The 15,699-nt window shown below is 40.8% G+C and overlaps 2 protein-coding genes across 3 annotated transcripts in view; one reads left to right on the top strand and one right to left on the bottom strand.

Annotated features, from left to right (window-relative positions):
• Positions 1-893: 893 nt before the first annotated feature.
• On the bottom strand, positions 894-8,614 carry LSM8 (LSM8 homolog, U6 small nuclear RNA associated). The gene is made up of 4 exons (XM_081038449.1): positions 8,446-8,614; positions 7,258-7,298; positions 3,724-3,851; positions 894-1,161 (listed from the first exon to the last, which is right to left on the bottom strand). Exons 1-4 carry the CDS (start codon positions 8,474-8,476, stop codon positions 1,071-1,073), a joined length of 291 nt encoding a protein of 96 aa, XP_080894575.1. The 5' UTR covers positions 8,477-8,614; the 3' UTR covers positions 894-1,070.
• A 40-nt stretch (positions 8,615-8,654) lies between these two features.
• LOC308493075 (serine/threonine-protein kinase MARK2-like) overlaps positions 8,655-15,699 on the top strand; it is a 33,095-nt gene continuing 26,050 nt past the window's right edge. Inside the window, exon 1 of one of the 2 annotated variants that reach the window (XM_081038757.1) lies at positions 8,655-8,765. The gene's annotated coding sequence lies outside the window, so the exon portion shown is untranslated. The remainder of the gene's footprint in view (positions 8,766-15,699) is intronic. The other variant, XM_081038758.1, reaches the window with a different exon arrangement.

Below are 15,699 nucleotides of genomic sequence, written 5' to 3'. Positions count from 1 at the left end.
AGACCACATGGTCCTTAGAGCGAAAAATATATACTATCTGCATCTATTATCAAAAAAGCTTGCCAACACCTAAACATTTATTAAAAAGAAAAAACTATTTAAATTTTGTTTTAATTATGAGTCTGTAAATATTTTTCCCCCCATTTTCTTCTAATAACAAAGATACACACTTTGGCCTACACGAGTTGATGAGAATTTTTGTGGACTAGCCTTGGTATCTACATACTACATATAATTTGTATGGATTCTGAAAACATATCAACCAATGGTACAAAGGAGTTTTAGAAAACTGCCTATTTGTAGATGAGGGAACTAATCTATTTAATTGATTCACCCAGCTAATCAACCAAATAGGCCTGAAATGCTGAGAAACCATGTTTACTTCTTTTGAAATCAGGCGTATGTAATCAGTGTCATAGAAAGTTGCTGACAAGCACTACCTCAATACAAACTTAAGATCTACTCACATTTATAAACAGCAAAATACTTTAATGCTAGGAATTCCACAATTCTTAAAATTGAGAGCTAAGCTAGCTTTTAAGATTATATGGAATCAATGTTTTCAAATAATATACAACTTTATTAGCATTTTTACCCACACTTCTGAGGTGTAGGGAGCAACCCCCAGGGCAGTGTGGGAAAAAGGCAAGGCTCAAAGAACTGTAAAAGACAAGGCTTACCTTCCTGTGACGCTCTTAAAATCAAGGAAAAAACACATGGATCCTGCACTATGGATGGTATTTGTATGCTTGACTTACATAGCACACAAATTTCTTTTTGAGTAGCTTTCTATACATATTCCAAAAATATCAGAAATTATTTTCTAAAACTTCTCAAAATAATTAGATTTTTACACTATTTAATAGAAAAATAAAACAAAGGTACCAAATCTATGTAGACAAAAAAATGTTTATTCAAGAAAATGTAAAAATGTTTTAATTTACATATTACAATGAATCAATAGAGTCAAAATTGCACAATTACACATTCATAAAAATTCCACACATCATCCTCAGAATAATCAGTTTCTGTACAAAGATTTACAGGTGTTCAATGTATGTAATTCTTCCTCAGTGTGCTACTGAGTTTAGAGGTTCTGCTCGAATGTTCCCCAAATCAAGTGCAGAATCTGTTTCTTCATCAATTTCCCCAATGACTGCACTGCAATTATTAGGGAAAAGAAAAAAATAATGAGTTAAAACAATCTAATTTCTGACAAAACTGAAGATAAAGTCAACAGAACGACTTAAGGTGAAAACAAACTCTTCAGGAAGTAGTGAATTGCACATTTAAGTCACAAAACTCAAGACAAAATAATTTGAAGGAAACATTATTACAAGAACCAATATTAAAGCACAGATTTCAGGGGTGGCCGGTTAGCGCAGTTGGTTAGAGTGTGGTGCTCTTAACAACAGGGTTGCTAGTTCAATCCCTACACGGGCCACTATGAGCTGTGCTCTCCACAACTAGATTGAAACAACTACTTGACTTGGAACTGATGGGTCCTGGAAAAAATAAACATTTTTTTTAAAAAAAGGACAGATTTCATATAGTGTGATTGGATCATGAGTCTGTAAAGGAAAAAGACACAAATGGGATAGATATGGGAAAGAAAAAAAAACCCAAAACTTCCAACCCTATGATTTTAACTCCAGGGATTGAATTAGGGGAGTTGTGAGAGACTGGAGGGAAATCACAAAATCACTACTAAATAAGAAAATAAAAGTGTTATTTAAGTAACTTCAATGAACTAAATCCATCAATGGTATGTAATTCCTATTTCCCTTTCATGATTTTTCAGGGTACTCAATTAAAATTCAAGACCAAATGTAGTTTTTTATATACAAAGATAATAACAGCAATTGGTACTGAAGTATCTAACAAATGGTTTTTTCATGCGATTGGCTAGAGTTAAAGCCAGTAAAATTTTCCTTGATTTAAAACAAACCTAATTTCATTAATATCATACTAAGTGACCAAGGCCATGTCTCTCTACCCAAATATAGTCACTGTTACATCCAGACCATGGGACATGAATGAAACATTCCACAAATATTCCGTTGTTTAAATTTGTCTGGTTTTAACGACAGGAAATTCTATACATGAATACTTTTGATACTGAATTTGCCCAATTTTGCTTTAAACTGTATACAGCCTTCAGTTCTCTAATTATGGAAAGTACCAAACTCTGGGGGAACATAATAAATTTTCTCAATATAAACAAACTGAAGATCTTAACGGCACCCTTAAAATTTAGCATCATTTGAAATGCTTACGGAAGATAGTGAAGTGCTGATAAATGTTTTGTTTTGTTTTGTTTTTTAAAAGCTTGTAAGTTTATTTGAGTCAAGCTGACAATTGCTGGGAAGCAAAATCTCAACGGATGGAGAAAATGCTCCAGTAAATGTTTTAAAATAAGCTCTCCAAAGAAAAATAGGGGGCTGGTTTGCAGTGTTTACTAACATCCATAGTGCAAATTCTCCTACTATGGCCGATTTCAAGCTACCAACAAGATATCAATCAACCAGCTTGCAAAATTCTTGAAGATACAGCAATCTGTTTTCGTAAGCTGGCTTCAGCAAACTACTGAGTCTATAGCAAAGTTTTAAATTTTTAAAAATTGAAGTTAAAAAATATGTGGGGTTTTTTGTTTGTTTAAATTAAAGTGGGAGTAATCTTCTTAACCTCAGTTATTATGCAGAGCCCCAATATAAACAATTAGTGTTGCTTTGGTCAGGGGACCTGCGCTCCACCTGCTCGGCCTTCCTTTGTTCTTTACAGCTCACTTTATAACTTCACACCTAAAAGTCATCTCTAGAGAATATTTTATAAACCCCTCATTTTGATTAAAGATGAAATAATTTATCCATCTAAAGATGATTTCTTAATATAAACAATTCAAATGAATAGTATTCTTATAGATATCTTCTATATCCTATCTGTGCCCCAAAATATGAGATGTTAGTGTGTCTTTTGCTGCCTTCCAGCCATGTTTTAATTCTATACAGTACTCACTAGAAAATTGATTCAACAGTCTTCTAGCCACTTTAACTGCACTCTCGAATACAGTAGCTACTAGCCACATGTGACTATTAAAATTAGTTACAATTAATAAAATTTAAAATTCGGTTCTTCAGTCACACCAGCCACTTTCCAAGTACTCAGTGGCTATGCACAGCTCGTACCTACCAGAGCCGATAATGCAGATATAGCGTGTTCCCCCAAAAGCTCTATTAAAAAGCTTCACTCTACACTGTTGTAGACATTTCTTAAATTGCTACCACTAAAATATATAATATTTCTCAAACTGCCGTATCAGTGTGCCACAAGTTAACTGAGGCCACAGCATAAACATGGGACACGTTAACTGTGCCAATTATACTAAAAAAATTAAAAGAAAAAAATAATGGATAAGTACTTGTTTATAAATTCAGCTATATTATGCAGCATGAATCGTTTAAAATTGTTCATACAAGAGATTTCAAAGAATCTTCAAATGCCAGAGTATATTTACAGTCCTCTGAAATTGGGGGTATTTTGGAAGAACATTCTAAAAGGCTTCTCTAATGAAGTATTTCGTGTAAGGCAGGGCCCTTTCTGAACCCTACCCAGGCCACTTCACTATTAGAAATATGGGCACATCTCAGTAGATGAAGAAAGACCTCTTCTCCATCTAGCAAGGCAGTACACCTACAGCACCTAAAAAAGACATATTTTACTTACACATTGTCACCTCTTACGATGTATAACCCTAGTACCACTTGTTCTACTCCCTGTGAAGAGCTGAACACGCGTTCATGGCTTTCATCCAAAATCAAATTAATGGTCTGGTCAAAACCTTTCAGTGTTCCCTGTGGGGAGAAAAAATCAAGAGAAAAAGACAAATATTCGGGTTTACGTGAATGTGTAAATGCAACCACACAACAATTTTAGTTGCTGGGTACTCTAACAGAAGTACTTATTTTTAAATATAAGTCCACTGTAAAAGAGAATACCTCTTTAGAACTAACAGTATTCATGGGCACAAAACTCATCTCTTGGTTTTTTAGGGGTAAAAAATTACATCACACATCTGACTAGTGCAGAGTTGTTGAGAGTTACAAAGGATACCTACGTACCAGTGTATTTCCAAAAAAGTAGCATAAAAGCCCATGTAGTCCAGTCCAAGAGCTAACATTCTAAAGACACAAACTAAAACAAGGGAATTTAAGGAGAAACTACACACACACACACACACACACACACACACACGGAACCTATATACCAACTACAGCAATGACAGTGTCACTTCATATTACATACTAGGACTCGGCCCTGTGCTAAACACACCACATGCATTATCTCAACTAACCTCGACCCTTTGAGGTAGATGTAATCATTCCCACTTCAGAGAAGAAAAATTGAGGCATAGAGAGGTTAAGTCATCTCTTAAGGTTTCCTAGGTAGAGAGTAGCAGAGCTAGGGTCTGAGCTACGAAGAACATGTTCAAAGCCAGACCACTCAACTCCTATAATATACTAACTTCTATGAACAAGCAAATATAGTTACCATTTTTCAGAGATTCAAATCAGTCCCATAAATACCAAGGGTGCCAAAAAAATATATACACATGACTTGTATTCATCTATTCTTATCCGTATATATCGAGCATTACAATTTTAACAGTTTTTTTCCTTTCTTAAAATGTGTATACATTTGTTGGGCACCCTCTGTACATACAAACTTCAACTGGTATTAACAGCTAACACTTAAGGAGTACTTTCTGTTTGCCGGAAAGTGTTCCATGGGCCTCACATGTATTTACTTATTTAATCCACTCAATAATGCAGTAAGGTAGATACAAACATGACTCATCATTAGAACCAGAACTTGAAGTAAAAATTTAGATAAAGTTTGATGGAGGAATCCCGATTTTGAATAAAGGATGACATGGGCTTAGCACAACACAGTAACTCAAATGCTATTCAAGTTTCTGAAAAAAATCAACTTATATTGGTTTTGGTTGGTTAAATCCCTCAAGCTCACTATTAAACTGTTTCATGTTTTGAAAATCCACATATATAAAATCTGAATGAAATAAAGAGAAAATGATAACTTAGAATTTGGAAGAGAAACAAAATATGGAGTATTTACTACACTAAACTAGTTAGCAAACAATTATCAGACCCATACATAGGCTCTTGGCTTCATTTTACAAATAATTATTCTATCAAGTGAACCATGTATCAAAGAAATACAGAACTACTGACTCAAAATGCTTTTAAAAGAGCTTTCCTTCTGTAACATCAAAATAATTTTCCAATTTATTATCTATCGTGCTAACAAAAACAGAAAAACTTAAACGTGAGGTTTTCACAAAATCCACTGTTTGCAAATATTTGTTAACAGCAATATGCTTTCTCCAAGTGTTAATATAAGATTAATATATTTCAAACTGTCATTACTGCACAAAATATAATGTAAGATGCTTAAAAGAAAACATGATTGTTCTCTTAAAAAGGAAGCAAGGCAACTGGCCTTAGCTTTGGTGTCAAATTCAAGTTAAGTCCCAGTTTGGTTCTGCCACATGGGACTTCAGGAACCGACTCACTTTTCCTGAGCTTGATTCCTAACCTAGAACACGTCGTGTCCCGCAACAAGGGCAGTGAGGGTGCGAGAAGGGGCGGTTTGGGTTAAGTTTTTAAGAAAGAAACAAACAAGAGACTTACTGCAGTTAAATCTCTCCGAAGGCCAGGGGTCTCTCAGTCTCAGAGGACTAGAGCTCAGAATAAAGCCGACTGGAAGCTTTTATTGATAAGTATGCAAGGGAGTAGCAGTGTTTTTGGCATGGTCTGTGAGACTCACTTATCACGTTATAGAAACATCCCAAACCAATTATTTTACTCTTCAAACAGCTGAAGCACAAGGTCCCATGATGTCTTACCTAAGGTATGTACCTTCTCAAGGTCAAGTCTTTCATACTGTAACAGCTCCATAGAGATAAGTGGAGAGAACTGATCTTTGCTGTCCTCATTATTTCTCTTACAAACAGGTGCAAGGGAAAAGCCAGAGCCCGGCAGACTTTCCCAGGCAGGGGAGGGGAGGCAAGGCCCCTTCCCATATTTTTCTAAGGCAGCTCATTAGGGATCCCCACTCGGTTCTGCCTGGCTTAGGTTGTATCTCCCGTGAGATGTCTTACCCGTCTTTGGCTGCAAACCATCTTTTGGGGACCAGACAGAGAGACATAAGGTGTAAACACAAGGATGGGACAGAGTCCCAGAAAGGCTCAATCTCACAGACTCTTCCTTCCTTAAGGAAAGACACGGAGGGACAGTTGGCTAGGCTGTTGTGCGACTACAAGAACACGGGTAAAATCTTCCTGAGAGTTGTATGGAAGATTAAGTGACACAATACATGTCATGCCACGCACATAATATAACTTGATCAATGGCAAAGTCTAACACTTTGACTGGTAATAGTCACTTAATGACCCCTAAGATCACAAGGATTAAACAGAAAACAAAAACAGAAGTGAAGAATGGGAAAATGAAAGATTATATGAATTCGATACAGTCAGAAAATAGAGAAAGCTTAGCAACCTTAAGACTTTTTTGAAAGCAAACAGCCATGTGAATTATGAATGAAGACATAATTAAGTAGCCAAAAATCATAGGATAAATTCCTCAGATCAATTAACAGGTCAAGAGAATCCAAGATTTTTCTGGAATTAAAAGAGGATACTGCGATGAAAGAACAAATGAGATGAAATAAATTTAGGGTCAATCAACATAATTTGTCCTACAAAAGACAGAGGTCATACAACCTAAGAATAGTCAAAGACTATTCATACCATACAAGCCTTAATTGTTCATTATTCTATATATGTAATATCTCAGTCACCAAAAAAGTTTCTAAGAGGCATATACAAAATTTCAAAAGAATTATGATTCATGTAGTAAATATCAGAGCACTAAATGGGGAAGGAAATTAAAAACTGGAAGAGGAAGATAAATATAAAATACAGGCAGGTCTCTTCAGACTAGACTAGCCACTCTCTGAGGGCAGCATCTATCCCTCTTACTCATCCCAGCTCCTAGAAGCCTTGCATGTAACTTTCACTCAGGGATCGGCAGCTACTTATCAAAGAGATAGAGTTGAATCTGAAAACTGCAATGCAGGTAGACTGTGGTGCCTAGGCATCAGAGATTCGAGTTTTGCATAAAAATTGACCACCGATAAGCCTCCCAGAAAGCAGAGAATGAACATGCAAATACTTACCACAATCATTCTCCCGTCAGAAGTAATAACAGCAACAGTTCCTGACAACTGATTCAAGGAAAGCATTTCTCAGGGAATGCAAACTGAAAACTTAGAACCTGGTAAGGAAGTGATTTGAATTACTAGGGAAAAGGTGACAGAATGAAGATACAACTATTCAACACAGCCAGTACATTCACAATATAAAAACTTAGTGTCTAACTTCTTCAATTCCTTGTGATAATTACACAAAAAAGAAAAAACCAGAAAAGGAAAATTCTTCTCTGCATATGACCAATGCAGCCTGTCTCGAAACAGCAGGGACATCCGGTACTTTTTCACTGGGGAACATTGCAGCTCTAACTTGGAGTAAGACATCCCCCGCTTTCTTAGACCTGTTTCTTTATCTCTAACACGAAAACGGATTAGTGCTGAATTAATGTTGAAGGAGTTCAAGGGCGTTAAGACACTGTCTTCCAGGGCTTGGCGTCTGGAATTCAAAAGAAAGCTATAACCAGGGTCGTCAGGTAGCACCGCACTTTGCATCATTAAAAGTCTTAGTGTTTCACTTTTGTCCCAAATTTGTATGTGAGCACAATGCAGTGTTTCCGTCCCGAGACTTTAAAATGGAACCCAGGAGAGAGGACTTCTAAGACTTCACAGAGGCTTTTTATTTATTTGCCCCTTGGGACGCTCCATTGCAACAGCATTATTTTCATTCCATCCACAAAGGTAAAACTAAAATGGCAAAGGGACAGAATTTCAACCTGACCATCCTTCCTTCCTGCTATCCTCGAACAACGAGCAAAGCCTAAGAACAAAACACGTACACAGATTTACAAGAGCATCGTCGCCGCTAGGACGACTGTTCCTTTGGGTCCCAAACTTGACCGCCCAGGCCCCAGGGAAGCAGTAATGATGAACCAGTCGCGGGTTTCTACGGAGACGGGGGAAAGTTCAGAATAACCCCATTTTTCAAACGTTAAAATTAAAAGGCGCCTCGGGCCCGTAGGAGCCGCGGCGGGTCCCAGCCCCGGGCGCGGGACCCCTCGGTCCGGCTCCGTAACCCCCGCACCAGGGCCAGGCAGTGGCCGCGAGTCCCAACCGCCCGGCGATCCCGACCCGGGTCTCTGCAGCGCCGGCCTCGGCAGTGCGGACCTGCGCCTCGCCACGCTCCGGCTGGCGCCAGCAGCGGCCACCAAAGGATACGGTTGATGTAATTCTCCAGAGCCGACGTCATGGCGCGAGGGCGGCCACTGCGGGAAACACCGCACCTCAGGCGAGTAGCGGAGACGAACCCACAGCGGTCCGGGCCGACGGGCTGCAGCAAGTATCGCGAGATTTAGGGCACCGCAGCCTCGCGAGTCCTACCGGAAGTAACCTGCTGACCAACCGTACCCGTGAGGCCAAGCGGTGACAGTTTAGTGCGCGTGCGCAGTGCGTTTCCGCTGATTTCCGGCCGGTGAGCTGGGAAGCCGAGAGAGGCGAAGGCGAGCGGGAGGCGGAAGAAAGGAAGAGCCTTCCTGAAGGTGGGGTAGGAGGGAGAACATGGGAGAGCGAGCTTCCCAGCGGGGTGAACGGCGATGGGGAGAAGTTACTAAGGGAAAATGTTGCGGAGAAGCAGGGAACGCGGAATGAGGTGCCTTCATCACGTGAAGTAGAGATGAGTGCTGTGCCCGTAGGAGATGTAGGTGCGGGGAAGTGGGATCCCTAGTCTTGGAGCCCGAAGGAACCTTTTAGAAGCTGAATGGCCTAGGACGAAGTTGCGCACATGGTGCCCATGTGGTGTACATCTCTGGAGAACACACCAGTAAAGAGCATGTTAGCATATTCTGCATTTGCCTCCAAAAATGCACCAACGTGGAGGCGTTGTTCTCACTTATTTAAAAACTGAATCCCAGCAGGAAGAGGTGTGCGAGCCCCCCTGAGAAAACTGCTTTCCTTTTGTCAGGCCACTCGTGTTCCTGCCCTCAGGGTTAAGTGAGTAAATCAGGTCTGCTGCCCCGCCCTGGAAAGGCCTGATGGATGGAGGAAGAGGCTTCCAGAGAAGCGCGGCGGGTTCCAGTCCTGGCTCCGCTCAGGAGTCGTGTGGGTGGCCCCGCACAGGGGACCTCAGCCCGTCGGGGCCTGTTTCCTGAGTGCTTAGATGCTGCGTTAGCTACCATTCTGGGTGTTTATAAGTGTTACTAGAAAAGGTAACTCATATTTTACAGTGGTACCCTAACTTCAAAAGTTAAAAAAGGATCTCTATACAAAATACCAGCGGGAGCTATTTCCTTTTTTACAAAAATGTCTCTGATTTCAGTTAGGCTTGTGATTTCTTAACTGACGAATTGTGGGTTTGAAATAACTCAGTGTCTTCTGAAAAGTGAAGTATCTGTTTTCATCACAGCATTCCCACAACATACAGATCACTCCTAAATGGTTAATATTTTACATACTGAAACTTACTCTGACCTGTTTGAAACCACACGTAATCAGGAATTAGGTGGTGACTAACCCAGTATTTTCTGGGGGAAAAGTGGAAGTATCTTCCATAAATGAAAATAATGAAGATATTGTGTGATTTCCAAATGTTACACATTGAACTGAAAAGAAAGCCAAAGTGTTAGTGATAAATGAGGTATTATTAGTAAGGAGTTAAAAAATAAACCAAAACTGCCACATTTTTAAATGAATAATCTATGTAATTTTTCATCTCTTAGAGTGTGCTTATGTTTGAAAATGTTTATTAGCATCATATAGTAACTTATGGAATAATTTCATAATAAATACATTACATTATACGTTTATGACCTTGTGTAGTTTCCATTAAATTAATATGCCAGATAAATAACATGTACAATGTTTAGAAGTTTGGTCCTTAAAGGTGGAAGAGGGAGGCAGGAGATGGCTTTGAAATTGGTGAAAGAGGACCATGAGCCAAGGAATGGTTGTCTTTAGCTGGCAACAGCCTTTAGTTAACAGCCAGCAAGAAAACAGGAGCCTTGGTCCCACAAAGGCAAGGAACTGAAAGCTGTCAATAAGCCAAGTGAGCAGGAAGTGGGTTCTCCCTTAGAGCCCCCAGGAAGGAACATATTCTGCCAGCACCTTGATTTTAGCCTAGTCAGTCCCCTGTCAGACTTCTGACCCGTAGAACTGAAAGATAATAAAGTTTCGTTGTTAAGCCACTAAGTGTGTGGCAATGCGTTATGATGGCAATAGATTAGTAGAGCTATACAACCTCTCAATGTATTAGTTTCCTGGATTTTGACTAAAGAAAGTCTTTGGGGAAAATATCGGTGCTGTGTCGAGGAGATTTGTAGTCTATTTGACAACACACAACTTAAGTACTATGGCTCGTGACATCTTTCTGTGTGGCACAAAGTCCTGTATTCTGAACTCTCTAGAATTCCGTCCGCTGTGGAATTGAGGAAAACGTGGGTTTCTTCAACCCAAGTTACTGTGTACTTCATGCTTATACTGTGCTTATCATAAGGTGAAGGCCCCACTGTCAGAGCGAGGAGTGGTGCGTGTTTAACCTTGACTGAAACCCCGAGTCTTCTTGATCAAGAGTCTTCGCTGTATGCCAAGCCTCCATCCCTCCAGTGAACATGTTCCGTGGTTCTCCTGAGGTCTTCTCTGGGTTTTGTCTTGCCCAAAGTCATTTGTTCGTCAGTGACAGAGCCAGTCTGAAGCTAGACAGTCAAGCTCCACTCATTACACTGCGATTTTAACATTGTTGTCCAAGGGAAATGCCCAATAGAGTGAAGAAATCAAGATCGTAATGTAAACAAAAAGTCATTTGAGTTTATTCAGATGTGGGTACTTAGGAGTCTTCAGATTCCTGCGTCGGCAGTTTCAAAGAGGCAGATTCAACATTTATCTACCTTGGTGCGTTCATTCCCCTTTTCTTCAATATTAGGCATCTGTGTTGTTAATATTAAACTTCTCCTGTAGCAGGGGTTGGCAAACTGTAGCCCTCAGTCCAACTTTTTTGTAAATAAGTTTTATTGGAACACAGCCACACCTATTAATTTATGTGTCATTTATGGCTGCTGTTGGGTGTCAATGGCAGAGGTGAGTAGTGGTGTCAGATCATATGGCCCACAAAGCCCTTAAATAGTTACTGTCTGGCTCCTTACAGAAAGTCTGCAGCCTTCTGTTCTCTAATGGCAACCAATGAGATTGCTAAAGCTTTTATATTCGTTTACCAAATCGTCCTCTACAAAGTTTGTACAACTCACTCTCCCACTCAGAAAGTGAGGTAATTCATCATCTCAGCCTCAGGTATTATTATAGTGCCCATTTTGACGGGCTTTGAGAATTTGGTTCCATTTTTCTGAACTTAACAATTTGCACCATGGATAACAACAAAACAAGGTAACAGCCGAGGTACAAGGTCCCATTATATCTTAAGGTAAATATCTTCTCAGTGTTAGGTCTCTCAGATATTAGAGATAATTGGTCTTCGTTCTCCTCATTATATTTCTAACTGACAGCTGTTAGGGAAAACTCAGAGCCGGCAACAGACATTCCCAAGCAGGGGGAAGGGGAAGCAAGGCCCCTTCCCATATTTGTTTAAGGCAGTTTATTGGGGGTCCCCACCCGGTTCCGCCTGGCTTAGGTTGTATCTCCTGTGAGATATCTTACCTGTCTTTGGCTGCAAACCATCTTTTGGGGACCAGACAGAGAGACATAAGGTGTAAACACAAGGATGGAACAGAGTCCCAAAAAGGCACAATCTCACAGACTCTTCTTTTCTTAAGGAAAGACATGAAGGGACAGTTGGCTAGGCGGTTGTGCAACTACAATTCTCCCTAAATAAACTACTTGTACTTGAATTCTTGCCTCAGGGTCTGCCTTGTGGGGAGAACCAAGCTAAGATGGAGATCATGAATACTTCTTCCTTTCGGAGGGACCTATATGTTCCTTGAGTTTGAAGGTACCTGTAGCCCCTCTTTGTCATCTGATATCAACGGGTCTTTTACATGATGCAAAGAATAAGAAGGGGCTCTGCCCCCCCCCCACAGATCCGTGTGGGCCTCTAAATATCCCTGGGTAGGCAATCACCGCTACCACCAAAATTGGTTTGAAAAGGGTTGTTTACTCAAAAAATACCTGTGTATGACAGACTATAGCCAGGTTGCTGCACTAAAACTTCAGTTAGGCTCAATGATGTAGCAAGAAATGAAGCCACTAGTCTGTATCGTAATCTCATGTATATCCTTTGCCCTGCCTGTTACTGGTTCAGAAGCAAGCCAGAGGAAAAGCATCATTAGGTGAGTCTGGGTTGCCATTCTGACCCGTCCCCAAACACTGACCAGCCTGTGGTCTGGCCATAGGTAGGTGCCACCAATAACCTATGTGTCCCCTAAACGTATTGGGCTCTTCAGGTAAATAGGGCAAACCTGAGCTCCACTTCCCGACACCACAGTGATCTGTCTAGTCGTGGCCTTCTGCAGCCTGGGCCACACTCCCAGCTTGGTGATTGCGGTGGTGGAGATGAAGGTTTGAGCTACCCATGTGTCTTTTCTGGAGGAACTGGGTGTGGGTTGGTCAACCTGCAAGGTCGCCGAGTTCACAGAGTAAGTCACTCATGTTGACATTTCCAGTACTAGTGACAGTCAAATACTCAGCAAAATGCATCTCCTGTCTTCCTTCTTCAAACCGTTGTGTGAGACTGTCTTAATCATATTCCCCGACTCCTGGTGTTTCTTTATAGACCTTTTGTTTAGAAGAGTGTTGTAGGATGTAGGCTCCAGAATCAAACCTTAAAGCCAAGATTTATTTATATGTCAGCAATTTATTAAGGAAATCAGTAAGGAGCGAGGGAAGCGGGAGGGGAGGGGAGGAAACCAAGCACGTCCGCATCTGCAGGCTGGGTTTCACCCAGGCCGCCCCTGCAGGGCGGTGCTGGTGTGTGCCTTGTCCCTGCAGTTTTGTCCTCAACTGAGGCACGGCACCTGGGCTTCGGTAACCCTGCTTTGCCAATGCTTGGGGAGCGCTGTTGGAGGAGGCACAGTTCCAGCTGCTGTGTGAGGTCAAAGCCCCAGCCCCCTACAGGTGGCAGTATCCTGGAGAAGAGCAGCAGGTCCTTGCTTCAGGAGCTGAAACACAGGAAGCCTGGGAGATCTGAGCGGGGCTGGGTGGTGTGCGGGCAGTGTCCATGCCAGGGAGTGATTCAAGATTCTAGTCATTCAAGTTTCAGGGATGTTTAAAGTGGAAAATGGTAGACGTGTCATGGAAGATAATTCCCGTTTGGTAAGAGATTTAAAAAGCGTCTTTCCACTTCGTGTCAGCAAGGTGTACAGCTCCAAAAAACATTCACTTGTAACCAGGGCAGTTCTTTAGTTACATGGGCAGGAGTAAGAAAAAGGGAGCAGAGGGCCGTCTCCCCAAAGTTCCAGAGCTTCAAGCTGTCAAGGTTGCCAAAATGATAGTCTATTTCCAATATCTTCCCTGAGCTAAGGCTGCACTGTATTCACATCGTAAGTGATGAGGTTGGGTCCTTGTTGTGTATCAGGGCTTGTTACTGGGTTTTGGGGGAGGGCTGCCTGTAGACCCAAGGCTCAGAGAATCCTTGTGAAAACAACTCTTTCTTTCTTCTGCCTGCAATTCGCCACCTGTACCCAGAGTTGAGACACAAGACCATGGAAATGGGCGAAGAAAAAGATCCTCGTCATAGTCTCTTTCCACTCCATTTAAATGAACTCCTACAAATAGATGACAGTAAACACATCCGAAATTCTAGCAGTTGATACAACTTTATCTTAAATTTGTCTTCCCCTGTAAACCCCTTCAAAGAAACACACACACATACACACATTCATACCTGCTGACACAGAAAACCTTTCTGTAAATATAAATGTTGCAGTGGGATTTCATTTGTTCTACCTGCTCATTGAAAAATCTTTAATGAAAATATGACATGCCGAAAAAGAAAGTCATTTGATAAAGAGTATCAAATGAGTAAGACAGTTTTCTGAAGTTACCATTCTTGTGGAGAATATGTACATGCTTACATCTTCATATATAGACATCTATATAAAACCACCCTAAGCAGCAGAAAGAGAAGTATGCAGGGTATTTGTTACCACATAGTTACTGCTGGGAACAGGATCTCTCTAGAGCTAAGCGTTTTTGGTCCCATTGTGGTTAGTATCCCTTGCTGCTGTAGGTTGCCAAGGTAACTGGGTATCAGGAAAACACTACTCGATAGAGAACCTTATTATCAGTTTTACAACGTTTGTTGGTGGAGCCGAGTGCCAGACGCAGTGATGACCATCACTTATCCAAAGCTGCTCGTGAGTTTACACTGTAAAGACCTCACTTCTAAAATAGAGGGAGGTGAGGTTACTCTCCTATGGGTTTGGGTTGGCAGACACAGCAATGGAGTTGTGCACAATCAGCTCAAGTTTTAATGGAGGCGAGGTCTTAGATGGAAAGAAGGAAATTGGAAAGATCCAATTTTAGCCCTAGCTGGTTATTCCTTGTATCCAAGAGGTAGAGGGATAGGCAGATGTCTGGGACTGGTTGGAAGAGACAAATCGAACTTAGAAGACTAACCCAGCATTTCCAATTGGTTTAGTAATCGGTTACTAATTGAATGTCTCCTCTTGTCTGAGTCAGTGGGATGGGTTGCCCAACTTTGACCTAGAAAAGACTCAGGATACCCCCGTCGTTTCACTGCTTAGCCTCCCTTTCCTCCTGCCACCCTCCCCTCAAGACTGTGCTGTGGCTTCTCACTTGCTGAGGGGTAGGTTCAAGCCCATCCGCAGGACTGTGCCACTTCACTGTGATTATCCGTCAGCCTAGTCTCCCGGATTCAAAAATCTCCTTTCTCTAGTTTTCAACCTACCGTGTTTCCCCGAAAATAAGACCTAGCCAGACCATCAGCTCTAATGTGTCTTTTGGAGCAAAAATCAATGTAAGACTCGGTATTATATTATTCCCAGTCTTATATCAGACCCGGTGTTATATATTATATTTTATTTTATTATACCCAGTCTTATATAAGACCGGGTCTTATATTAATATTTGTTCCAAAAGACACATTAGAGCTGATGGTCTGGCTAGGTCTTATTTTCAGGGAAACACGGTAATTGTCACAAACTATAAAACCTGAAAGCTTTCCAACATGTTTCTCTTCTTCCATTAAAAGTTATCCTGAAAAAAAGACAAACGTTAAAAAAATGTTTTTGCATTGATAGAACGGCCTCAATTCAGAATTACGTGACTGATAATTTAAACTGAAATTATGTGTGTTTTACTACCTCTATCGTAATTTATACTTAGTTTGTGAAATGAAAAGAATCTTACTGTATAGCGTAAATGCTATAAAAACAACAACTCCCAAATCTTTGTCGTTAAACAGAATTTATTTTTTATTCCCCAGAGTCTCATGTGGGTTGAGAAGTATCCATGGGTGGTGCCCTCCTGTTGAAGACAAAGGGACCTAGGACTCTGTCTTCCTTAACGTGT

This window comes from Rhinolophus hipposideros (assembly GCF_964194185.1).
Source record: "Rhinolophus hipposideros genome assembly, chromosome: 25".
In the NCBI taxonomy this organism is placed as follows: domain Eukaryota; kingdom Metazoa; phylum Chordata; class Mammalia; order Chiroptera; family Rhinolophidae; genus Rhinolophus; species Rhinolophus hipposideros.
Note: the sequence above shows the minus strand (reverse complement) of the source record. Positions and strands in the feature narration are given on the sequence as shown.